Here is a 27,759-nt window from a genome sequence, read left to right on the forward strand (position 1 = left end):
TCTTACTCTAATTCAATCTTGACAGTAAAAAAGCTCCTAGAATTTTTAAAGTACATGTAAACCTGTCATCAATGTGCACCACACACAACATACAATTAAAAAAATCTAATTTAAGTCACTGTATAAAAAAAAAGTTTTTTTTTTCTGGGTAATACAATTTTCAAGAAAACGTGTTTATACAACGTGTCCCAAAATTCAACGATAAGCTGGCACCAGAAGATGGACCTGCTCATGACTACTCGAGGAAACATAATAAAAAAAAATTGTAGACATAGGGAATTGGAAGGAATTGTAGGGGTGTCGATTTTAATTTTTTCTTGTAATTCTATAATAAATTGAGATATATATATATTTTTTATTTTTCCTCGAGTAGTCATGAGCAGGTCCATCTTCTGGTGCCAGCTTATCGTTGAATTTTGGGACACGTGGTATGTGCAAAAAAATGGAAATATCTCAAAAGTATGCAACTTGAAAACTTTTAAAATAGAATATTCGTATCTTGGCCTGATACCGTGATGTATCGGATGTTTTAGAATAAAATATTAACTAATAGATTATAAGAGATTTTTACGAGAATAATTATTGCGACTTCGATCAATTATTTTTCAAATAAGACATTAGTTTATTGCTGTTGACATTAGTATTTGTTTGAAGCTGAAAGTATTATGATGCTAGTCGATGTTTCGTTTTCCGAGGAACATTATTACGTCCATTTGCTTATGAAGCTACCATGTGCAATATTTATATTTTTATGGTGGATAGGATAGAACCATTTGAAATCCGTAGCCTATACTCTGTATCATTAGGTATTTAAACAAAAGTAAACATAATCTACCCTCAGTTGAGGGTAGATGAAAACATTACACGATCAAATAATGTAGGTTAAAGTCAGGTCGTTCAGTGACTGACTCAGGCGGTTTTGTAATTTGTCGGTTAACCTATAAATGTTATAACTACCCGAAAATGTACAAATTGTTTGTTTACTTTTATTTAAATACCTAAAGATACAGACTATAGCACAGTTAAATATTGTACCGTACGTTGACTGCTAGGATATCACTGAATATGACGACTCTTTTCCCTTTAGATAGGTACTGCAGTTATTAGTGACTTTATATCTAGCAATGTATAATAATATTTTTTCAGCAAGATTGTACTTTTTTTTTGTTTGCCTCCATTTCATTCATATAAAACACATTAATATGAAATAATGTGACAGCACATCATTCAAACGTGAAATAAGCAATTACACATACCTACCTTCCTATATTCATAAGAATAACAATTAATATTATATTCAAACTATACTACGTATATAATATTAAAAGTTCTTCTCTAAGTACCTGTGAATAATATTAATAAGAATTACATTTTTGAATTTTTATTGTAATAGATCGAATGATACGAGTTATGATTAAATAAACGTTTTAATATTAGATAAATGTGTCTTAAACTTTTAAATGGAAACAAAATTATTATGATAAGTACTCTGTTTTGACTTTTAAAGTTCTATTTTTTACAGATCTTCAACATTTCTGTGAAAGGCACAGCAACGAAGTTCCATTTTAATTTAAAAACGTTATGTTACCAAAAATATTATTTATAATAATGTTATTTATTTGTAAAAAAAAAAATACCGTAGACAATTGAAAATATATTTTTTTGTTTATATTTTGTCAAAGTACCCTTTAACCTTTTAAATGTAAATGTATTAACCTATAAATTACCTACTTATATATATATCATTATTTTTTTCACATAAATGAAAATGTAACATTACAACAATTATGTTGTTGTTAAAGTTAAGTGATATCAAATTGCGATAATAACATACAAATTAATTTCATATAATGTTTTATTGCGTTATCCATCCGATTTATGTAGGTACGGAGTGTAAAAGATTGTTCAGAAGAAATAATTTGTTGAAATCTTCCAGACACTACATGAATTTGTTTCTTTTACTAAAGTTATGAAAATACTGAATGTGTACACGAATTAAACGTATTGTGAACATACGTCGCATTTTCATTATCCCAAGACGACTGATATGTAGGTACCTACTAACAGAACAACAATACCTACTCTAAAAGCCAGTCCAGACGAAAAAAATTGCCCAATCTGGTTAAATTGTCAACATTAAGCTGCCATTACTTCAACCCTTTGATCGCCTAGGACGTCCATATACGTGGCAATGTCCTGCCGTGTATCGTAAACGTGTGACGTCTAGAAATAATTGTCATATTATGAAATAACTAATAAAGATAAAGATAGTTTAGTATTCAAGTAGGCATATTACAATGCGCTTATGAACGTCAAATAAAGCTACACCGGCTCCAACCCTACACCCCCAATTTAAAGATTGAAGATTTAAATCCCCCCTTAATTGGAGGAGGATAATCCAATATAGGACCGGCAACAAACACATCTTTGCAAAACATTACATCTTGTAATTAACATGAATTAGGTACCTACGAGTAAATAAGAAAAAATACAATTTAAATTACTATAGAATTCATGCAATATTTTATATACAGTAGGTTTTTTCTTTATAAAAATTATGGAAATGTTTTTGGGTCTCTTATTCTAAGAGTGACAAACGAATTACGGAAACGGATAAACCTTCCGTCCGTATGTTCGTTTAGATCTGTTAGCGGGCTGATATTCTACTCGAGACCTAATACCTAATAAAAGTACCTAATAGATAATAAACAGCAGAAATTATCGCAGTGTGTGTTTTAGAGTACCTTTAACACTTTCGCAACCAGGCAAAATTTCAAACAATACCCCAGAAACCGACAGTACTCGCTAGTCGGGCAACGACGTGCAACTCAATGCCGCACGCCGCGAACCCGCTAGTCGGGCAAGCGGCGGACGCTCAGGGCTGTGCCAAGTAACTTTCGTATAAGTACGTGGATAAAATTAAATCTGCTGTCTCATCTGTTTAGGCTCCCCGTTTTATCAATTATCACAATGCATTCAGTGGGGCAGTAGGAAATGAATAAAATCACACAAAGCCAAATCATCAACATTAATTAATATTGCACATCACAAACCATTACGGAATGGCTCCGATTGCAATTTTACACCGAGACCGGGTTGAAAAAAAACCCGGGTCGCAAACTTCAAATAGATAAGGGATGGTAAACAACATCTCCAGGGTTAAGTGTATGATCACAGTAACTACATTCTTTTGTCAAAGAAATTGCGACTTTATTGTATGTGTACGAACGTACTAATTATCGTAACTATTCAAAGCTACTTGTTACGTTTTGCTTCTACGCAGTTGCAGTGCAGTGCTGTTTTATGATGACTGACATATTGTCTTTTTCTGAGAACTGCCGCTTAGAAGTTAGAATGTTGTTAGGTACTTAGTTGAATTTCTTGGTTTATTTTTCTCCGAATTTTGTTTCACAAAAATCATCCTATGAGTACTCATGAATACCTATACTTACTAAATATTCGTAAACACAAATTAGGTTGTACGATTTACGAAAAGTCTAACTCCTATTGATACATACCCGTGTATGCAATTTCACGTAACCAACTAATAAGAATTTTTATTTTGTAATCGCATTAGGTAAAGTAAATAAAAATACAAAGTGAAGTAATAAAATATAATAATCAGCTGTACCAACTTTTCGACCACATAATAATCAGAAGACTTACAATTTTTTCTGTTAGTGGCAGTGGCAGCCCTGAGGTAGTGAAGATGCAATGCTTGCCCGCCTGTCGGGCACTTCGGCGTCGCGTGTAGGTTTATAGCTCTTGCTCGACTAGCGGGTATGCCGGCATCTGAGTAAAGTTTACGAGTGCCCGAGAGTCGGGTACGCGGTGTCGAATGTGTTAAAATAAATTTCTATACCGATTGCCGCGTAGAAAAGTGCGGGAAGCAATTGAAATTTAAAAAAAACATTGTTATTTCAATCGTGACGATGGTTTCAGGATTTTATTCCACATGCAATCTAAATTTGACATCAAGATTTTCTAGCTCCGTGAGTTTTTCAAACTACCCGCACTTGGTCTTGTTTATTAACTTATCTACTTCTAAACTTCGATTTTAAATGGTCTTTAATGAAATATAAAACATACATTGACAGTTTAAAGAATAATAATTATGTACCTATTTAATATTTTTTATTATTGGGGCTTGTATCTTGCAAAGTGTTAAACCTATTTTAGTACCAATTTTAAAAGTTAATGTATAGATAAATCAAACTACTTAATTAAATGCATACATCATTTTAAACTCATTACAGATACGCCTATTTAGAAACCTTTTGTTAATTACCTACGTCAATTTGTGTATTCTCTTCAGATAATGAGATATGGATAATTTATTAAACAGTTGGTTGATGGAACCAAATGTGTGCGGATACATGTGTGAATTTGTAAATAAATTAGGGCTCAATAATACTCTTGTGAGTGAAAGTATATCTATGATGTTGGTGCCACTTGTTTTAACACTATGGTAAGTACATCTTTATTTAAATGCTAAGCCCAAAAAATGCAAAATTTTTAGTCTATTTAGGAGCTTCAAAAATGATCAAGTTATCAGTCATAAATTCGCCATCAATACGTACTGAAATTTTACTTTTCTGTTCCCATAAAAAATAAGAAAGGTGTAACAAATGTCCCAAATTTCAATAGAGGTAGGTACAGCACAAAATGAGGTCAGGGTCGATTTTTTTCGATATCGATCGATCGATAACTTACACTAAAAATTTAATTTCAGTATGGTACGTAATTAATTATCCTGGAACAATAAGTAACTTGTGGTCAGTTTTTTTCCTATTATTGCAGCGCCATTACGCAAGTCAACAGCAACGTCGGCGTGAACAAGATTCCTGAGAACTTCTTACTTGGGGCTGCAACATCTGCTTATCAGATCGAAGGAGGCTGGAATGCCGATGGTAGGTACTTTCTTGGTTATTTATTTGTAGAACTATGAAAAAAGGAATCCAGAGGAAGTCATTTGCTCCTTTGTTTTAACAATCCTTCTTTAAAGTTCTCGTAAAGAATAACACCAGCACGTCTAGCGTCTCACATACTCGTTATAAGATAGGTATTACTTATCTTGTCTTGTGACAGTTGTACCTACTGTACCGCACCAGCAATCTTTTTCTGTGTCTACAGGAAAAGGCGAGTCAGTTTGGGACCACTACCTTCACAAGCAACCAGATATAGTACAAGATATCACCAATGGCGATATCGCAGCCGATTCTTATCACCTTTACGAACGGGACGTGGAAATATTGAAAGAATTAGGTGCAAAAGCATACAGATTCTCAATATCATGGACTAGAATTCTCCCTGACGGCACTACTAACTTTATAAACCCTCATGGCATAGCCTATTATAGTAGACTTATCGATTTACTGCTAGCTAATAATATACTGCCTTTAGTGACCTTGTATCATTGGGATTTGCCAATAACTTTCAGCAATAATGGAGGCTGGTTAAATGAAACTACTACAGATAGATTCGGCGAATACGCTAGAATAGTTTTTAATGCTTTTGGGGACAAAGTCAAGAATTGGATCACAGTGAACGAGCCATCTATACACTGCTCTTTTATCTACGAATATGGTATTCATCCTCCGTTGAAGAAATCCCCAGGAGTAGGGTTTTATGAATGTGGAAGGAATTTGCTTCTAGCTCATGCTAAAGCATATCACATTTATGATATTGAATTCAGGAAAATTCAAGGGGGAAAAGTGGGGTTGTCCTTGGATGCGGAGTGGCCTATAGCGGCCAGCGATTCAAAGGATGACTTGGAGGCCGTTAAAGACTATTTGGCTTTTAACGTAAGTATCTACCTAAATAAATGTTACAGATGCTTAGCAAGCGATAATTCCATGCATTTAAAATAATTAAATAAGGTAGGAATATAGCAATAATAAAATTACCGTAACTATTTTCTGAGTTATTTGTCCGTTATAGGTACCTCTTGACATGCATATGATACATCACACATGGCGCTGATGTCAGGGCTTTCCATGCGCGTGTATAGACGTCCTTGACAGTCAAAAGGTTAATTCAAATTCAATAATGTAAAAATCTTACCAAGTTCCTCCTTGCAGGTCGGACAATATATGGACCCGATATTCAAAGGCGATTACCCTGAAAGACTGGTCAACCGCATAGCCGCTGCAAGCAGACGGCAATGCTATACCACATCTCGCCTCCAAGCCCTCACAGCCAAAGAGAAGGCCTACATTAATGGAACAGCTGACTTCGTCGGTATCAATCATTACTACAGTTTATACGTTTACAGAAATGCGTCAGTGAGAGGGATGTATGAGACACCCTCGTTTCTTGATGACACGGGATTGGGTACTTTTCAAGATCCATCGTGGCCGCAAAGTGCCTTTACGCGTATGAGGGTAAGCAGTACTTTTCACAATTCTTGCAATCAGCATTAGTTTCAAATTATTGAAAAGGATCTTCTCTACACCATGCTAAATTCGTCGTTACAATTTAGTTAATTTCTTGGTTTTTACGCTTACATTAATTGACTAATACCGTACTTGCTAACGACAGCGTAAACGTTTTGTATGGACAATTGTAAGTTATATACCTACCCCTAGCGGTCACTTAAAGAACTATCAGCATCCACTGAGTTTGGGATTTGCCCAAACATTCATCACAGCCGACCGGTCGGTCGGTTTGACGACCGGTCTGGCCTAGTGGGTAGTGACCCTGCCTGTGAAGCCGATGGTCCTGGGTTCGAATCCCGGTAAGGGCATTTATTTGTGTGATGAACACAGATATTTGTTCCCGAGTCATGGATGTTTTCTATGTATTTAAGTATTTGTATAAGATATATCGTTGTCTGAGTACCCACAACACAAGCCTTCTTGAGCTTACCGTGGGACTTAGTCAATTTGTGTAAGAATGTCCCTATAATTGACCGGAGCGTAGCGAAGGTCTACGTTTCGACTGGAGCATTTTGCTTTTGTATGTCCGGATGTTCTCCTCTACAGGTCGTAATTCTTAACCGAATCTCGTGAAATTTTGTGACTGGATTCTATGTCTAAATAATTTTTTTTTGTCCGTCCGGTTTTTTGATTTTTTTTTAAATGGCGGAGTTGTGATAGCTCGCGCCTAAACAAATAGTGGTATCGGTACCATACGAGTGTTTTCTTTTTGAGATATGTTTATATTATAAATTAAATGGCCAAAAATTCAGAAAAATTATTTCGCTGGTTTCGAAGGTATGGAGATATTTAATTTTAACTAATTTTAATTTGAGAAGGAGTAGCTAAATTTCGTCAACCCATCTAAGAACTATTTGGCTCAGTTTGTAAACGTTCGCTTTTTCTGTTTACACAGAGGGTCTGGGTTCGATCCCCAGTAATTGTATGCTGGGATATTATTATAACTTTTTGTATTTTTTTACACATACATTTCGTATTGTTTTTTTTTTAATTTACTATATTTAAAGCTCTTAGTACCATGTTATTTAAAGCTCTGCTCGCGAGGTCTACAGCTCACAGAGCCACTAGTATTTATTTATTTATTTATTTATTCATATTGCACTTCTTTCCTTCATATGGCAAACGAAAATGACGGAACTACACTACATAAACCCAAACCACTAAAAAAATAAGAGCACCGTGAACAAAGTTTTGTACGGTGTCTAACAAGGGAGAGCTCTATATCACAAACATAAAATAGAGTAGGTAAATACTTCTTCTTTCCATCCTGTTACCCCCTGCTGGGGTGTAGGACTCGAATCTTTTTCTTCCACTGACTCCAGTCCTGGGCAGCTTGGGTAGCCTCCTCCCACCCCATCCCCAATACATAGGTACCTAGGTATAAGAAAAAAGAATTGTTAAATTTATCTGGTCTAAAAAAACCCCATATAATTAAAACGTTACCCATTACAGGAATATGCACCAGGCCTCTACTCCTTACTAATGTATCTAAAAGACACGTATCACAATCCCGTGGTCTACATCACTGAAAACGGGTTCCCCACGACGCCTGCTGAAGATCTCAACGACGAGAAGAAAGCTCATTATTTGAGGGCGTATTTGAAAGCGGTGTTGGACGCGAAGGCTAATGGGTCTAACTGTCAAGGGTACTTCTTTTGGTCGTTGGTTGACGGTTTGGAATGGGCGAGTGGACTACAAAAGTAAGTCTAACCATGTTACCTTTGACCAGCAAAGACGACAACTGACGGGTAGGTACGGTTACAGCCCAACATCATTCCGACATGGTTCACGATGAGGATGTGCAAGGGCGTCTCCTCTACCTCCATACAGAGTCTGCACCGCCCCATGTCACGTTTCCCCATAGTGTGCATGTGCTTATTTAGGCCGCAATGCCCAGTAAGCACCCTTACCAAGTTGCGCAGTTGGTTCCTAGACAGCGCTAAGGCGTTCGAAGTCGCCGGTCAGTTTATAAACAAAAACGTCGACAAGGACTACGATCATGATTAGTGATTACCTTGTAATATAAACATCCATGCAATGAAAGGTTTACAATGGCGCGTTAAACTAACAAAAGCATAGCGTTCAAAGGGTTATTGATTGTTGAGCTATGCAGCATACAAGCTAGTCCGACCCATTCTAATGCCCGTTGCACACGAGGGCAGAGCAGTGGGGCAGAATGGTAGGCAGCACAGTACTGCTACAACAGTACTGCTGCTGCTGTCTCAGCGTGTGCGTTCAGATTGTAGCAGTACTGTGCTGCCTACTGTTCTGCCCCACTCCTCTGCCCTCGTGTGCAACGGGCATTACGTAGATTTTTTTTTATTAGCCTATAGGAGTGTCCCACTGCTGGGCAAAGACCTTCCCTCTTTCCCGCCATTCGGTCCTATCCGATGCACACTCCCGCCACTCTTTACAAAATGTGTCAAGGTCGTCCCGCCATCTCCGTCTGTAGCTAGTTTGGTCCAGCGCTCCGGGTGCATTCGGCACACGTGCCCTGCCCACGTGTTAGAAACACCAGTATGCTGCGTTCCGTTGCTTTTTGGCAAACCTAGAGTCTGGACTTTTCAGATTCAGTTTGAATATTATAACGTAGAATAGTTATCCTTGCTCAATATTTTCAGGTACAGATTCGGACTATACCAAGTCGACTTCATTGACCCAAGCAGAAAGCGGACCGCGAGGAAGTCCGCTCTGGTCTACAAGGAGATCATACGCAGTGGCACCATCGACTTTGGTTATAATCCGAACCCTTACGGAGACACATGTTTTATAAATACGTGAATTCATTGTATAAGAAACTTATGTACTAGTTATCTATTATTGCAATCCCATTTAGTTTTATTAATGTTTTAGGGCCACGTTACACTAACGTCTTTTGAGCGTTGGCGGCTAGTCAGCGGTATTGAAAATGATGTCGAGTTGCGCCAACGTTGCGTAGAGTAGATTTGACTAGACGCCGTCGCTCGGGAGACGCTAGTGTGGGGTGGCCCCCTACAACCCTACAAGTCAAAGAGAGATCCCACGCTAGCGTCTTCTGAGCGTCGGCGTCTAATCAACTCTGGCTGCTGCTCGGCGCAACGTTGGGGTCCCTTTGTTTCCCATAAAGTTTTAAGTCATAATGTATTGTTTGTCATATTATCGTTAGTCATAAAACTGAAACCGGATTTTCGTAAGGTTATTCTATAGATAGGTTAGGTTAGGTTTGTTTTATGGCAATCCTGAAAAGTTACGCGTTTCTGAGAAAAACCAATTATGACTAACGAAAATTCGGACAAACAATATATTATGACTTAAAACTATTTGGCAAACAATATAATAGAGACCCCGCAACGTTGTCGCAGATGTGCAGCGACACGACACCATTTTTCTTAGCGCTGACTATACGCCGACACTCAAAAGACGGTGGGTCTCTAAGGCGTCACATTAGATCCGCATGCTGTACCGGTGTGGGAGCGGGACATCGCCATATACGTCGCTTACCGCTTTCTCGCTCGTACACCAGCGGCGGGATAACCGCGTGTGTCGCTTCTAGCAACTAAATCAACTACCTAAGATTTATTTATCTTGGTCTATTCATTTATTCCTAAAAAAAAATTAAGTAAAGGTCCTTATTAGCATGATGTGTTGGTAACTGGAGTGTGCCATGCCATGCATTGTTCAAAGATGGTTCAATAAAAAATGTTTTTTTCGATCTTAATATTTATTTTCCATAGTACATTCGATTATGCTACAAATAACATCACATAGTTATATTTAGTAAATTTACAGAATAGATTCATTGGTTTCTACAATTGCGTAAGTATGTATTATTATTTATACATAATAATTATGTAAATAGTGTATATTATATTTAAATCTAAATTGGACATACATATCAAATTCACAAGTAGGTATTTGTGCATAAAAGTAAAATATTTGAAAAATATGGCATATAACAGTACATATATCATTAATTTTAAATTTAGATATCAGTATATATAGACTATTTTAAACTTACTATATTAGAAGAAAATGAACTAATTATTTAGCTGATGTTTTACATCAAAAGATATTTTCAAATTTTGCATAAAAATGTAGGGCACCAATCCCACTAACATTGACTGGTAGAGAATGCCTCTCTGCATTGAAACTGCCGTTTTGTTTTATGAAATAAATATAAACTAAGAAATGTTACAATATTATTATAATGTTAGTTCAAAAGTAATAGTTTTGTATGAGTCATTAGGCAGATACAAATTTTAGGCTCATATCAGCTTTTGGTAAATATATGAATTGCTTAAAAAAAATATTGTCTTACTATAGCACTGAAACATTCATTAACACATTTCAATTGGCATTTCACATTCATTTGTGATTTCAACAACTATGTAAAATATTCACTATGGCAATCATAAATGTCTGAACAACTTTGAAACACAGATTAAGTTTCTCTCTATTTCCATTGTCCTGTCTACATTCCGTATACCCTTCACTGTATCTTATCTATTCAGTCTTTTACGGCAAGACCTTAAAGGCCTTGGCCGGATAACTCCTAGGAGTCAAAGTAGAGTCAGGACGGATCATCATCAGAGTCCAGGTCTGATGGATCCTCGGAGGAGTCACTGCTGCTAGAATCAGATGACGATGATGATGAATCACTGTCGTCGTCACTTTCATCATCGTAATTTTCATTGTTTTTGTTCAAGCCTAGTAATGACATAGAAGCCATGTGTATTGCCATCTCATTCTCCAATACGTCTATTTCATCTTGCTGGACCATGTGTGCTGCGGCCTCTAACTCTTCAAGCTCCAGGTCTAAGTCACGTTTCATGATTTCAATATTAGCTATGTTATTAAATAACTCTGTAAATTCCTCACTCCTGCATTTTTGTAGAAACACCAAATAATCTTTAATATATAGTTGGTTCAATATATAACGGGCATCATTACTATTGTTAAACATTTGGTGAATTTCAATCAAACATTTGATAATAAATTTCTTACCCTTTCGGAACAGTGACGCAAGATCGTTTTTAACTTTATTGCAAAGTTCAAAGTTTCTGAAAATTGGGAATATGAGTGCCCTTCTGTAGCAAGCTATTAACACTTGCTTCATGTCGTTAAATGAGCAAAACCAGCTTAACGTTGATGATAGCTTATTTATAGTCCAGCTTGACTCAACGTTACTGTCATTCATAGTTGTCCTTTTGTCGTAACAATAACCATACAAAATATCAACTAATCCAAGCAAAACCTGCCTGTGCTCGATTTTATTAAACAGATAGTGTTTATTCGGCAATTCCTTTAGAATAGCTACTTCTTCTTCATTGAAGTCAGCATCTTTATCAAAATCTGAATTATTCCAATACAATTTCCCTGTTAAATACGGAGCAATCAGTTCTTCATCAAACAAATCTGCCAAATAATGGTCTGACGAAAATTTACTATCTTCATATTCTACTCTTAAACCATTTCGTTCATCTTTAGGCACAGTTTCAGGGTTTTTTAGCTCAAATATTTGAGGAAACTCACTACCAATTTCATGAAATTCATTGGTTATTTTATCCGCAAAACCATATGAGTAATTGTTGCCATTATCATTATCAACACTATCATCAATTGTGATGCCATCCTCCTCAAGAACTTCCACCAAATCAGGATTAAGATCAGGAATGTCTCTAGGAGCGAGTAGACTAGTAATCATGTCTAAATTCTCGAAATTTTCACCAGGATTTTCTTTGTCAAACGTTAGGAGAAAATCTCCCGAATCGCATGTGTACGAACCTTTAGAATGGTCATTTTCGACGATCCTGCCAGGGAGACGGAGGCGCAAGAAGTAAGGGCTGGATACGAATAGAAAATTCTCACCATCTACGTCGATTTCCGTGTCTCCAATGTTTGTATATGGTGCATGCACGGTGATATACACGTGGTTGTCATCCTGCGTTAATTTGAACCGTGGAGTCAACATTTTGATGACAATAAATTAAGTGTATAGGTTTTAGTTCAATATCTTCTTTTATTTCACAATATTCACACACATATTCGTTATACAAAAACCGAGACCACCAAGTGCCTCACTTTCATCACAATGCTTTATTTGACAGTACTGCAGGAATGAGTGGAATGCAGGAATGACATTGACATTTGACTGAAGTTATTGATCTTCGTATGATCTTCGTAGTCAGAAAAAAACAAATAAGATGTACAGTTCATATAACCAACATAACGGAATGAAAACCTTGTTTAACCGTCCTATCCCATTAGCTTTTGGTTTTTAGATCAGATTACAGAAACTAGAGACGAAATATAATAATACTTAAATTAGTCATTGCATTTTTTTTACTGTGATAGTTATCTAAACTTAAAAATACAAGTATAGTTGCGTCATGTTGCTGTACCTGCATTAATCTCATACAACGTACTTTAATATTGTGCGAGGGTGTTCCCAGGCGACTAGCGTTTCGTTTCTTTATTGTTTACAATGTCAAACTAAAAGTAACGAAATGCCTAAAAACTAAAAACAGAAATAAACAACTTGACAATCCCACACAGGATGCCGAATGTGGAGATATTTTTGTATTTTAGGGAGTTTCTAATAATAATTAATTCTCAGAACACTCCTTCAGGTCTATTTTGATATGCGTAGGCGTATCGCGTAGGAGTGAAACATCTTTCACCTAATAAGCTCAGTCATTTTAATGTACGTGTTTGTTAATAAGTACATTTCAAATAATTCACTTCGATCTTAAAGTAGCTCAAAAGTTTCAAACAAAATGTTTGCAAAATGCAAAAATTGAACGTCGGTCGCGGATGTCCATCGGATGTCTGATTTTGACATTCAAAATAAAAATTGGCGAGCGAATTCGTGTGACGGAATCATAACATCCGATACATCGGAATATTTTGTTGATAAATTAAAAGTATTTATATTTGTAAACTTACTTTAATGAATATTTTTACTATTTACGGGACGGAAAATATAATATTTAGTGTTCAGTAATGCCACCGGGTCGAAAACGTTGGAATATTCATGGTAAGTAGAAAATGTTTCAATTTTACTGACACATTTTTATTCGATCAGTTTAATAAACAACTTGTTTTGATTCTTATGAAACGCAACACAGCCCTGGTTTATTGCAATCTCTAATGTAAGCGGCATTTTTTTATGACTAATTTCCAAAATATTTATTGAGCATAATAGTGACCTTGTATGGAGGTGTTAGGTCTAGATTATTCTGCATTGACTGTAATTATAACCTTCCTTAATCTAAAATTAAATTACTGTGCACTAAATACATTCAACAATTAAAAAAAAATACATTGATACATTTATTTGTTTTGATTAAACCTAAATGACTAAAGCTGAAATCTAGAGAATATAAATATATATGAATTATATAATAATACTAGCTGTAAGACAAAGACAGTATAATTTTCTCTATCTATGTTTGAAATGAGACATTCCCTGGCCAAACAATATTAGTTTGCCAGAATATAGGTTGGGATTACAGAGATGATTTTTTAGGGTTCTGTACCCAAAGGGTAAAAATGGGACCCTCTTACTAAGACTCCGCTGTCCGTCCGTCCGTCCGTCTGTCACCAGGCTGTATCTCATGAACCGTGATAGCTAGGCAGTTGTAATTTTCACAGATAATGTATTTCTGTTGCCGCTGTAACAACAAATACTAAAAAGTATGGAACCCTCGGTGGGCGAGTCCGACTCGCACTTGTCCGGTTTTTGCTCTACAAGAAGTTTATATTTTGTATAAAGAAATGAGTACTTTTTGCTATTTAATTTGTTTCAGATGGTCCACAAGGGTCCCTCAGAAGGCTCCGGAACCAGCTGGCGGAGGACGGCTGTGCTGAGTCACAAGTAGTTCTCGCTAAACAATTGTTGGAGGAAAAATGTGGTATGTCTTAATGTTGAATAATTTTACGGTTTAGACTCACTTGTATTAAGTCACTCGCGCGACATGTTATGTGTATGAAAGACCTAGGCTCTCCGAAACATGTCGCACGAGTGATTTTTAATGTTAGTATGTCTCACAACAGTTTAATTTCGATTATGTCTTAATGTAGCCTAAAAATAAATTGATAAAATTAAATACTATAATTTATGTTTGGGTTGTACAATTTTATATTTTTACTTATAAAATGGGTATGAAGTTTTCATGATGCCTTATATCGTTTTGAATTAATTGTAAAAGTTCCTTAAATGATGTTCTTGATATTCTTAAGTATTCATTAGTGGTCATAATTTTTTTTATAATTTTACAATACAACACGAAATAGTCACTTTCACGAATTCGATTACTCCATAGAGGATCTTCCCAATATCGACAATGAATTATTTCTTTTTACTTAATTTCCTTTTCAATAGTAACATTAACATTCTTCGTTATAATCCATTTTCACATGGACCGAATTCAGAACGTAAGGTCTATTCTCTTTTGCGCTAATGTTTCAACTGAGGCTGTTGAAATGTGGTGGATTGCGTTACGCTCTATCCATCGCAGTGCCGTGCGAGCGCTGACAAGACGCCGACATTCGACAAACGCCATTGACGCCGCGTCGACGCTGCGCGGGCGTTAACGAGACGCTGACGTTCGGAGCCGCCACTGGCGTCGCGGCGCCGCAACGTGAACGCTACGCGGGCGTTTACTAGACGACGACGCTCGAAAGACGCTAGGTGTGTCCGGGTCCTTAGGAACGGGCACCTGCTCGCGCTTGCGCCACCTGCGCCACCTTGCGGTCATATATGTAGTAATAGACGCGTTTTGTTAGAGAGTGAACCTTCTGTACCTAGTAATAATAATAAAATGCTTTATTGCACACTACAAATTTTGTACAGAAATACTGTACCATTTCTGTACAAAAGTATGAACAGGTACAAATATGTAGGTAACAACAGGCGGACTTATCGCTAAACAGGGATCTCTTCCGATTCTCTTTTCTTAGTAATATTATTAATTCTGAGATAGAGCAGACAAATCTCTCATTATGAAATCCTGGAGTGGCATATTTCAGTTGATACGGAAACTTTTGTTTCAGAGCTTGAAGCTGATAAGGTGTCAAATTTCAAGCAGGCCTTAGAATGGCTTATTTGTGCCACGGAGCAAGCTCACCCTGAGGCCAGGAGGATGTTGCGCAGGTAAACTAAATATGAATCTAAATGCGCCATTTTGAAAATTTCCAATAACTAATCGATTGAAAAAAAAACGGGTTGCACTCCGGGAGTGCCGGCAGAAGTGAAAACTCAATGAACTCAAAATATTAATAACAGCGCCATCTAGTGCAAAATGGTTGCAGCACTATGTATAATTGAGGTTAACGCCATCTAGCGTTATTTCGTCGCATTACTTGAAACCCCTAAGCACATCACTGTGAGTACTAGAGTTATATTAGTACCAGTTTGAGGGAAACTCACTAGATGGCATTTAAATCAAAAAAGAAAAACGCAATGACATTGTAACAGTGTCCGTCACACGTGACGTCACGTCTTACGCTCTCGCGAGTATAACATTTTTTCCCCATCACTAAAAGTGCTCAGCGCCGCTAAAGAAGTTTTCACTTCAAAAATATCCGTATAGGTCTGTATAGGTAATATAATTTAAGAACACGCTCATGAGAGTCAGGCATACGCCAACATCATTGGTATACATAATACTTATGAGAGTTCTTACGACGACTTAATCAACCGCCATTGGTGTCATAGAGTAATATAAGTAAAAAAAGAATGGTAACTCCATACATCAGTTTTCTTACCAAAACGCTAGTTATTTCGTAGTCGACATCTAATGATTCGGTTAAGTTGTGTTCTAATGTATGGGGAAGACAAACTAATTATAGCCAGCCTTTTATGAATGTAGTATGATACCTTAGGGTATGGTGCTTTACGCACACTAGCGCTTCCCCTCCCCCTGACGCAACCCCCCCTTTTTGCATGGAATATGTCCCGGTTCACAGTTTTTTACATTTTTTGAGGAAAGTATACATTTTAGGAAAAAAGTGTCAATGAATGAAATAATCCTTAATAAATTCTTAATAAAAAAGGTCATACTTATTCATTTTTTTTATATGATGCATTACCCATATAACCATTCCAGTCGCAGAATCACAAAGTGGTAACTAAATGTCAGATGTGTCGTAACAGAGTCCACACAATGTGTCTAGAATTGTTTCGAAACAAAGTGTCGTCGCCGTGTCTACACTTTTCCGTAACAAGGTGTCGACACATTTGTGTGCACTTTGCGTGCGGTTTGCGACTAAATCTGACAGCAAATTTGTGACAGCAAATGTCAATATAAAATACCTCTTGAAAACCAAGGTTTGTCAAACTACTATTAGTGTCTCGTGTGCTCGTAATTCTAGTAAGTCATCATGGGCAATGCAAATGATAATAATCGACCGAAACCATATAAACACCCAACACCCGTCAACCTTTTACAGAAAAGTTTTTAAAGAAATTCAGTAAGCTACTTAGGTCAGGCAACGAATGCTCTAAAAGTTGTAGAGGGAAATGCTCGGAACACAATTTTTGACTCCGTAACTCGGTTTGACAAGTTAGGAGGTGAACATATCAAAAGTCCCCGGCCGTAGCCCTTGAGCGGGGGGGAGAGAGGGGGCTTTGAAGGTCCCATTTAAGAATCACCCAATTGCGTCGAGGAATCATCTGTATTTTTGCTTGTTTCATTACCTCCTCGCTTCTTTTTTGTCCTTTGTATTCTGTAGCAATTTGTTAGATCTGAAAATAAAGATAACTTGCGTCGTCACGGATGTCGATTTATAGGTTTTAGGGAGTGCAGAATTCGAAAACGATGATCATTTTATAATCCAAGATGGCGGCTACGTATTTTGTCATAAAAGTGGAATCCAAAATAGTCATCATTTTCGAAATCTGCGCCCCCTAAAACCTATAAAACGACATCCATGACGACTTTTATGACATAGTGCATGGCCGCCATCTTGGAATCCAAAATAGTCATCATTTTCGAAATCTGCGCCCCCCAAAACCTATAAAACGACACCCATGACGACTTTTATGACATAGTGCATGGCCGCCATTTTGGATTCCAAAATGGTCATCATTTTCGAAAGCGGGGCCCCCTAAAACATATAAAACGACATACATGACGACTTTTATGACATAGTGCATGGCCGCCATCTTGGAATCCAAAATGGTCATCATTTTCGAAATCTGCGCCCCCTAAAACCTATAAAACGACACCCATGACGACTTTTATGACATAGTGCATGGCCGCCATTTTGGAATCCAAAATGGTTATCATTTTCTAAATCTGCGCCCCCCAAAACCTATAAAACGACACCCATGACGACTTTTATGACATAGTGCATGGCCGCCATTTTGGATTTCAAAATGGTCATCATTTTCTAAATCGGGGCCCCCTAAAACCTATAAAACGACATCCATGACGACTTTTATGACATAGTGCATGGCCGCCATCTTGGAATCCAAAATGGTTATCATTTTCGAAATCTGCGCCCCCTAAAACCTATAAAACGACACCCATGACGACTTTTATGGCATAGTGCATGGCCGCCATTTTGGATTCCAAAATGGTCATCATTTTCAAAATTGGGGCCCCCTAAAACGTATAAAACGACATCCATGACGACTTTTATGACACAGTGCATGGCCGCCATTTCGGATTCCAAAATGGTCATTATTTTCGAAATCGGCACTCCCTAAAACCTATATATCGACACCCATCTCGACTTTTATGACAAAGTGTTTTGCTACCATCTGCATGCAAGACATTTCTATTATTTTTACGTACAAAAATGGCCCCCTGTCAACTTTCAATCGAGATTTAATCGATAATTTATTCGATTAATATTCAGATTAATTTTTCATTTCAATCTATGTTAGGTCGACTAAACTAATCGCGATTAAAATTTGAGAATTAACTTTTTTTATAAAAAATAATAATTTATTGACCCAAAAAAGAAAAACATAATAATAACAGCATAGGTACCTTCAGATCCACAGCGCAGGCTTCGTCATCATACAGATAGCTCATCCACCTCAGGTTTCGTCAAAATAAAATGTATACGTTCACATACTTTATTCCATTAATTAGTCGAATAAACAGTTAATCGATTAATGCCCATCTCTGGCCACGGCATTTTTACACTTTGAGAATATCTGAAAACAAATCAACACAAGGAGCCATTTTGCAAATCCAGTAACATACCAGTAACTTTGTTATTACTTTTGACAGCGCGTGTCATGTGTCAACACAGAGTCGACACAAAGTCGAAACATTGCAACTACTTTGTGACTGCAATATTTCTCAGCCTTGAACCATATCTATACATCATAATTAACAAGTTTCGTAGTATGTAAAGCGTTATTTCTGTTATTTAAGTATAGTATACGCATCGAAGTACTAAAAATGCTTCAAATAATATAGTTATGAACACAGGCACTGAGAAGTAAACAATTTCATTTCCGGCTAAACTAAAACAATGTGGTGGCGCGTTGATTATATTACACTTAGTTTATCAAATCACTCGAGCAGTTTAATTCCCCATAATAATTTAAGTCATATTGTAATATAAATGCAAACAATATATAATTACGTCTTGTAATCCGTTTTAGAGATGGCGTATTAATGTCACTTATTTTTATTTAAGTATTTTTCCATCTGACAGTTTCCATTTGACAGGAACAAAATGAACGAATGAACGAATGATTTTGGCATAAAGTAGTCGCAAACCCGAAACAATGTGTGCACACGGCGACCACACTTTATGTCACTTTGTGTCATGTGTCGACCCTTCCCCATTTCTGGTAACTGTGTCGACACGGCGACGACTCTGCGACTGGAATTGTGACCGAAACAGACGGTGTCGACACAAGATGTGTCAACACCGCGTCGTAACGGCGACTGGAAATGGTTGTATGGGTAGCTTGTTAAAATTCGAAATAACATAGTTTTTACTTAGGATTCGAAACTCATTTATTATACACGGTGTAACACGAGGAAACCGAATAATTTTAACAGCTTATTCCTGATCATATTTAGAGACAAAAATGTCCTATAAACTTTTTTGAAATTCGGCTAGTTTCAGAGTTAATACCAATTAAAAAAAAAACAAGTTTTTATTGTTACATAGTGCAAAACGCCTTTTTGATGGCGATGTTGCTACTATGGGACGTAGTCTAAATATCCTTATTGATAGATGTCAAAAAGTGACAAGTAACACTTTGCAAAAACTAAGTTTTACGAAAAAAATAGTTAAAATCCATTTTAACTGACAAGTTTACCAATAACATTTACTTTTTATGTACAAATATATTCAAACAATTGAAAAAAAAAACAAACAAAAAAAATTTTTTTTGGCGAAATTGACCTAAACTCATATTACATTTTTTCCTTCTTTTGACCAATTTGACCTCAGAAATAAAATCTTTAGCATTTCTTGAGAACACCTTGTATAATAAGTTAATAAGTGTTATAAAATGAATATAACCTTTTTCATTAAGAATTTAATAAGGGATTATTTCTTTCATTGACACTTTTTTACTAAAATGTATACATGAGGTCAAAAAAAGGAAAAGATGTAATATGAGTTTAAGTCAATTTCGCCAAAAAAAAAATTTGTTTGGTTTTTTTTTTAATTTTTTTAATGTATTTGTACATAAAAAGTAAATGCTATTGGTAAACTTGTCACTTAAAATGGATTTTTACTTTTTTTTTCGTAAAACTTAGTTTTTGCAAAGTGTTACTTGTCACTTTTTGACATCTATCAATAAGGATATTTAGACTAAATCCCATAGTAGCAACATCGCCATCAAAAAGGCGTTTTGCACTATGTAACAATAAAAACTTGTTTTTTTTTTATTGGTATTAACTCTGAAACTAGGCGAATTTCAAAAAAGTTTATAGGACATTTTTGTCTCTAAATATGATCAGGAATACGCTGTTAAAATTATTCGGTTTCCTCGTGTTACACCGTGTATAATAAATCAGTTTCGAACCCTAACTATACCCTACCCAACCCAATGTAAACTAGTAAAAACTATGTTATTTCGAATTTTGAGAAGCTAATACATGAATATGGTGCATCATATAAAAAAAATTAATATGACCTTTTTTATTAAGAATTTATTAAGGATTATTTCTTTCATTGACACTTTTTTCCTAAAATGTACTTTCCTCAAAAAATTTAAAACTGTGAACCGGGACATATTTCATGCAAAAAGGGGAGGTTGCGTCAGGGGGAGGGGAAGGGACGCTAGTGTGCGCAAAGCACCATACCCTATAAGGTATCATACTACATTCGGAAAAGGCTGGCTATAATTAGTTTTTCAAAAAACACAATTTGACCGAATCATAACGTCAATTTATGTATTTACAATTTTAGATTGTTATTTACTCCGAGTATTTACACAAAAACCTCTATAATCTTCAAACTGTAACTTAAACCTCTTGCCAACAATACTGGTTGCCTATAAAAATATAAATGTCAACGTCATATCAAAATGCCATATCAAAATGACCGAGCAATGTGCAAACAAATTCCGTGTGATTGAGCCACAATAGTATGAAGTAAGTTTGTTGTTGTTAACGGAACAATAACACAAACATACAAACATTCCCGTAGGCAGTAGTTTGTTTATTTATACTTATTCCTTTTACGCTGTAGACGTGTTGACTTCGTATTATTAATTTCTAGTTCAGTCGCTTTAAAGTATATATTTCAAGTTTTTAATAGTAAAATCTCGATTCAAACAAGATTTGTTTCAAATCTTCATCATTCTGACATTAAACTCATCAATACTGAAATTATTATTAAGCCCACATCTAGGGCTATAAAAGTAGTCTCCCCTATTCACGAAAGTTAAGGTTGTGTATCGACTAAAACTTCTACGTAGTTTCGACACTTTTTTACCAATTTTCTTAATAGTAGGGGAGCCCAAGAGGGGATTTTTGTGTTTACTCGAGCGCGTCAGATTAAGATATGAGTGATATCTTGCTACCCCGTTTAGTCTACCTTTACCCCTTTTAGCCATCTATGTTGAACCCTTGGTCGGTGGGGGGTTGGTGAGGGGTTCAACAAGTTGTTAGGCAGATTGTGGATTTGGTCATATTAGTCCAAATTAACGCTATAATTGTGCTATTACTAAATCTGATAATTATTTGCACGCATTTCCTTAATCTGACGGTTACAATGTAAAAATTAGGCGTCAAACTTGTGTTCGTCAGATTAAGAAAATGCCTACAAATAAGTGTAGTGTAGTGTGCGTGTGTGTGTGTGTAGTGTGTGTGTGTGTGTATTAAGTTATAGAAAAAATATAGCATTAACGTGGACTAAAACGACCAAACCCACAGACTGCTTAACGATTTTTTAACCCTAAACCAAACTCCCGAAAAAAAAAAATTGTAGACGATTTCCGGCTCGCTGGAAAAAAAATCTTTATATAACTTTTTTTTCTTCTTAGTATCTAATATTTCGATTCCAATGGGTCTGTACGACGCTCGAGTAAGTACACATTTAGCATCGTCGGCTCCCCAACTATAACGTTTAGGGACAGAAATCTTTTAAGATACCTGTGGTATATTACATCCTATGCTGTATGAATTGTACCAGTGTTAGTAGATATAACTTAAAACAGTGCAACGCAGTATTAAGAGACCGAATAGTTTTCATGATCTTTTTTTAATGTTATAAATGAATAATTCAATTTACTTCGAGGAGTGGAAACTTAATTTCGAAAAAGTCCGCGATGAACTTCGAGCTAAAGTGTAAGATATTTTTCGTTGTTTTATTTACTTTCAAGTTTAATCCTGAATATCCTGATCTACTACTTCTTTTTGTTGTAATACATCTTTATAAAGAGGATCGTGTTAATAAACAAGGGTAGGTACAGTCAGCAGCAGAAGTTGCTAAGCGGGCCAGGTGTTCAAAATGATCTTGACGCGACTTTATTGTTAAGAGAATACGAGCGTGTCAAGGTAATTTTGAACACCGCGCCCGTTAGCAACTTTTGCTGCTGACTGGACGACCCGCCTGATGGTCGGCGGCCACCACAGCATATGGAGCATTCCACGGGCTGTCACGTACAGACGCATTTTATTTCCTGCGTTTTTTTTTTCGGCATTTAAAGCAGGCGATTATTTTTCTGTGCATATTTTTGACCATTTGTCATAGAAAAGAAAACTCTTATACCTGCAAATCTTGAATAAATTCGCGTTCGTACAGGACAACGGTGGACAATTTCATGGAATGGAATGCTCCATATAGAGCAGCGGTCAGCAACCAGCGGCCCGCGAGCCTTCCTGGCTACTTAGTATGTAATATTGACAAATGACAATGTCTGATAAAGTCATAAATATTAACAAAGTGCGGCCCGCGTCCACTTCGTTAACTGTTATGTGGCCGTTGGCTGCTAAAAGGTTGCCGACCGCTGATATAGAGTATAGACGCTTGCAATTCAAGTAGCGTCACAAGCGCATTGTCGACCATAATACAAGGTTTCATAGGTTCCAGTACATTTGAGCGTTTACCTCTGCGGGAGTTTAACGAATATGCTATGGTGATGAGGAAGGGACCTGGTAATAAGTGTAGTTTAATTTGACTATATAATTTGTCTCTTTCGCAGGTGCATCCGCAGCGGTGTGATAGAGGAGGACAGCGCAGCGATAGTCCGCGCTAAATCTTGCCTCGCGGCAAGTCGGCAGGAGACCGTAGCGAGGAAAGCTGCCAGAGACCTGTTTGCGAGGTAAACCATTTCTTTCTCATTGCTTTCTCTTAACACGTTCACTGCGGAAGGGAGTCGAAGGACCCCTTCCAAAATACCCATACCTACTTAATTACGAACGAAAGAAAACAACACTATTTCTATCAGTTTGGCGGTCAAAGTTCGAATTGTCTTTTTTGTTAATGGTAAAATTTGTATATTTTTTTTTATTAGCCCGTTATAGTGTCCCACTGCTGGGCAAAGGCCTCTCCCCTTGATTTCCACAACCCCCGTTGTTGAGCTTTTTCCGGCCGGTTACTTATGAAGGCGTCTAAGTCGTCCCGCCATCTCCGTCTGGGCCTGCCACGTCCGCGCTTCTTTTGCGGCATCCACTTGTTGGCTCTACTAGCCCACCTGTCCGGATGCATGCGGCAGACGTGACCCGCCCCGTCCCACTTCAGCCTGGCGGTCTTCTCCCCCACGTCAGCTATGCGTGTTTTGTAACTACTTTATATTATTATTCCTACGATACTGTAAACTAACCGCGTGGAAGAGCGGTGCTCTCTTGGCACAAGTGTCTTCTTACTTAAAAAGAGGCACCAGCGCAGATATTGTAATTCGTTTTTTCTACTCGTCGACTGTAATTCTTGAATTAAGATTTCTTATACCAAACTGCAATTGGGTATTTTTAATGTATGGACTCCCAACTCAACTATAATATTCATTTCGATACAGTTTAGTCAACTATAATGTATAATCACAGCTCGCCGCGATCAAGAGGACGAAACAAAACCATAACTGATAATAATTATTTATTTTAGGTTGTATAGTACAACATGAGTGGTCAGATGACAGTGCGAAAGTTATATGTTTTGAACGCTGTTCTAAGACTACACAAAACTCTAGATTATAATATCAGACCCCAAACACGAAGAAGGAAACATAAAGTTGCCCCTCTCCCAATAACTAAATCTATGTTCGCTAAACGTCAGTTCTCAACACAATCAGCATTTATGTACAACAACCTGAATGATAAGATAAATATTTACCCGATGCAATATTATAAATGTAAATTGGCTGTAACTGAATGGCTGCAGAATCTCGATTACGAGCAAACAGAATCACTCCTATACCGTCCTACATAACATAAATTAATAATTCTACTATAAATATACACTTAACACACACACTCACTCACTCATTCACACATACACACATACACACACACACACACACACACACACACACACACACACATACATACATACACACACACACACACACACACACACACACACACACACACACACACACACACACACACACACACACAAACACACACACACACGCGTAAATTCAGTTTTTATTAATTTAAATTGTTAATATTATATACCTATATCACTTTGTTTACTTTAGATTAGACCTTATATTACCACAGATTAATAAATAGTTACTACGTAACAGATACTTCATTCCCAAACAAAAGCAAAAATACCTACGCTATAATAGCCTACAGAACCTTAATAATAATACCTGCTGCTCAGGACAAGAAGAAATGTACCATAATTACGCGCACAAAGAGTCGAGACTGTGTTGCCCGCCGTTCGAGTCACGTGCCAACGCGTCATCGTAAGAATGCGCTAGGGTTGTAGCTACCCTACCTATGATGATTATTGTAATAAAACGAATGTTGCGAATCAAATATGTTTTAGTTTTAATATAATGATTTATAATTTTTTCACTTCTCGGAATTCTCTGTTATTAAAATTTAATAAGTAGTTGAAAATATCCTAAATCGCGTAAATAATTTTAATAAATATTCAGGAGCAAAGCAACGGACAATCAACGGTTTTTAAAAGTTGTAATACGGTGCTACCAGGCCGATTAATTATTACGTCGTCAAAGTTATTTAACCCATTCATGGCCACGAACCACTGAGCGTACACAATACGCCGGGCCACCATACAAACCGTTTTTAGCTAAAACGTATGACTCAGCTTATGGGTCGCGAGCCTGGCGCGCACGGTAAATAAATCGCCGCTTATGAAGCCGGCCAGTTGAACAGCATTATGCAACATTTTTACTAACCACCGTTTTTCTGTGCCTATCAAAAAAAAACTAATTACTTATTGCAGTTTGGTTAGGCGGGTTCAAATTCCGGTAATCCATAGCCATGGTCACAAAATACGAAATCACTAAACAGCACAGTAGGAGTATAAATTCGCCCACGAATAAATCGTGACTAAATAATATTTCCCATGTTACTCCAAAATACATCTCTAATAGGGGGAATCACTTCTTGAACTCTTGTGACAAATACCACATGAAAGATAATACCGCCGCCGCCGCTCGGATGCATTCCTAGTTTATTGTCCAAGTGTGTCCGATAAGCTTACACCTGGTCGGTCATTTATCCTTGTTTTGGTAAACGCCATTATATTAGTAACAATAGAGAACTTAAAATGTATTATAGTACTTACTTTCTAATCTGCCAAAGTACAGTGGGAGAAAATCCTAGTTGCCTTACCCCTCATACAAAACCAAATATTATTATACTACGGTTTGGTTCCTCCAAAATGTGGCTTACCATCATCCAAACAGTAATCGGTTGTAAAATGGTACAATATCAAACAGCTTCAACATGAAATAAGCTTTAAAACCAGCCAATAAAGTTTATTTTAGCCTGCTACGGAAACATTAGTAGTTTTTACAAGTAGCGCCAGGCCACGGTGACCCATACCTTGAGCCATGTAAATAACTCCTGAAATATATATATTTTTTGTATTTATTAAATATGGATTTTTCTGTTTGCTTGCATCACATATGTATCTAGAATTTTAGTATATTTACTATATTGCACTGATAGTAAACCAAACTTGAATATTCTAGACCCTCTTTTCATTAAAAAATACGTGTTTATAATTTTTTAACCTAATATACCGAATAGAAATGGTTGTTAGCTTATATGATACTTACGTTATTACATCAAATTACGTTTCGTTTAAGTTTAAATTAGAATTTATTCAAGACTCACATGTGAGTCACTGGTCCTGCGGAACTGTTTGAGCATGACCCATACGCTGAGTCGCTGGCCCTGAATGGGTTAAAAATACTTTTTCTAACCCTTCAATATAATTATTAAACTTTCAGGTGGGACCTTTAGCCCGCCATAAAAAAGATGAATTTTTATTATAGGCTTTTTCCTTTGTTTTTTTGACTTTTTCACCCATCTACTGCACAATAATTACGTGGTTTCGGCATTTCGAAGCATAAGCGCGGGAAACGCGCAGTGCAATGCGGTGCGAGCGCTGAGGCGGGCGTTCGGCGGCCCTCTGTCGGTTGTATCGTCGACGATACGCCGAGCGGTAGGCATATAGCGCGTGGCCTTGAGCGTGTGACGGAGGCCTGATATTACTAGACGAATTGTTATAGAGGAGCGGGATTTCCTGATACAGGTATTTCTTTACCTAATAGGAAGTCTCTACCTATGTCATATTGTGAAAAGTTTTTAAGGAAATAAATATTTTATTTTTATTTTTTTTTGATAGTAGAAACAATGGCTTCATAAGTCAGAAACGCGCATGTGACACCCTTAATATAGCAACATCCATAGACTACGAAAACCACTTAGCGTTGCTCGTTAGTCTCCATAGGCTACGGTGGCCGAAATCGAGAAAACAACTGTCTAAAAATTGAATTTAGCGCGGAGCAAGTACCAGGGCCTCATGAGTTACGAGAAGGTGTCGTTGACGCGTACCAGTATGAAGGTATCACGGCTGCTCGCGTATCTTAGCTTTTTAGACCGGGAGATAGTGACACATTTTACTGGGTCATTTGTACCAGTATGGCGGTTCGTCAGGGGTCTAAGTACGTAAAGAACGAAATAAAAATGATGGTCATAGCGCTGGTACCGGCGGCCCAATCGCGTGGGCGTTAGTCGAACGTGTCGGATAAAATACGAGTGTCGAACGATTTGTTCCACAAAAATCCTCGTATTATTCGATAGTCCATAAAAAAGAAGTAGACGGTAGCGTAATGCCATACTTCTCCGGTGTGACTTACAGCCCGCCATACTGAGGCGAACACATTAATTAAAAAAAAAACAATTCAATCATTTGTGCCAAGCTAATTTTTGCACAGGTGATCATCGTCGAGCAGCCATTCATGGACATCACCATGCCATACTTTTCGGATGGTTCCAAATGGCCGCCATACCGCCGCAAAGGAGTTAATTTTTTTTTTATTGCTAAACGATTTGTACCATCTTGTAATTTTTTTTTCAAGACTTTCTGTGTGATCATAAATGGAAATCTCATAATGCCATACCTGTAGGCAAGGACCGGAAAACCCCTCTTTACGCTTAATCCTATCAATTCGGTAACCCAATCGATTCGGTTACCTTATCATTCGGTAACCCTATCATACTGTTACCTGATTGTAATGGTAACCTTATTGAAACGGTAACCCTAACCTTTAACCGAGTTAATCTCAAAACCCCATCGCGATAGGGTTTTTGTTAAGGGTTTTTAACAGGTTTTCATTCAGTTATGGTAACCTTTATTATCGGTTGCTTACTGGTTTGCTACATTAAAGTAGTTTTAGTGATGTGCCGTCAAAACTAAAAAAAATACT

General features: G+C 37.0%; 3 protein-coding genes across 4 annotated transcripts in view; 2 read left to right on the top strand and 1 right to left on the bottom strand.

The window, feature by feature from the left end:
- Nucleotides 1-4,665: 4,665 nt before the first annotated feature.
- On the top strand, nt 4,666-9,249 carry LOC134801346 (cytosolic beta-glucosidase-like). The gene is made up of 6 exons (XM_063773887.1): nt 4,666-4,670; nt 4,801-4,910; nt 5,134-5,804; nt 6,081-6,383; nt 7,890-8,137; nt 9,059-9,249. The coding sequence occupies exons 1-6, from the start codon at nt 4,666-4,668 to the stop codon at nt 9,216-9,218; spliced, it is 1,497 nt and encodes a 498-aa protein (XP_063629957.1). The 3' UTR covers nt 9,219-9,249.
- Nucleotides 9,250-10,518: 1,269 nt separating this feature from the next.
- LOC134800992 (protein SHQ1 homolog) lies at nt 10,519-12,496 on the bottom strand. Its single transcript, XM_063773489.1, has one exon. The coding sequence runs from the start codon at nt 12,385-12,387 to the stop codon at nt 10,987-10,989; it is 1,401 nt and encodes a 466-aa protein (XP_063629559.1). The 5' UTR covers nt 12,388-12,496; the 3' UTR covers nt 10,519-10,986.
- A 795-nt stretch (nt 12,497-13,291) lies between these two features.
- LOC134801013 (wolframin) overlaps nt 13,292-27,759 on the top strand; it is a 31,471-nt gene continuing 17,003 nt past the window's right edge. The window contains exons 1-4 of one of the 2 annotated variants that reach the window (XM_063773512.1): nt 13,292-13,452; nt 14,225-14,329; nt 15,471-15,570; nt 23,050-23,169. In XM_063773512.1, coding sequence (XP_063629582.1) covers nt 13,419-13,452; nt 14,225-14,329; nt 15,471-15,570; nt 23,050-23,169 — 359 coding nt within the window. In that variant the 5' untranslated portion in view covers nt 13,292-13,418. Of the gene's footprint in view, nt 13,453-14,224; nt 14,330-15,470; nt 15,571-20,947; nt 20,996-23,049; nt 23,170-27,759 lie in introns of those variants that run through there. The other variant, XM_063773513.1, reaches the window with a different exon arrangement.

The sequence above is a fragment of the Cydia splendana genome, chromosome 21 (genome assembly GCF_910591565.1).
Source record: "Cydia splendana chromosome 21, ilCydSple1.2, whole genome shotgun sequence".
Classification (NCBI taxonomy): domain Eukaryota; kingdom Metazoa; phylum Arthropoda; class Insecta; order Lepidoptera; family Tortricidae; genus Cydia; species Cydia splendana.

What these genes read in the sequence shown, in the direction of transcription:
- LOC134801346 (XM_063773887.1), top strand. An exon ending in AAGACTATTTGGCTTTTAAC is followed by an intron (nt 5,805 to 6,080) that starts GTAAGTATCTAC and finishes TCCTCCTTGCAG; the next exon opens with GTCGGACAATATATGGACCC. An exon ending in TGGGCGAGTGGACTACAAAA is followed by an intron (nt 8,138 to 9,058) that starts GTAAGTCTAACC and finishes CAATATTTTCAG; the next exon opens with GTACAGATTCGGACTATACC.
- LOC134800992 (XM_063773489.1), bottom strand. Translation starts at nt 12,387, where the DNA reads ATGTTGACTCCACGGTTCAAATTAACGCAGGATGACAACCACGTGTAT.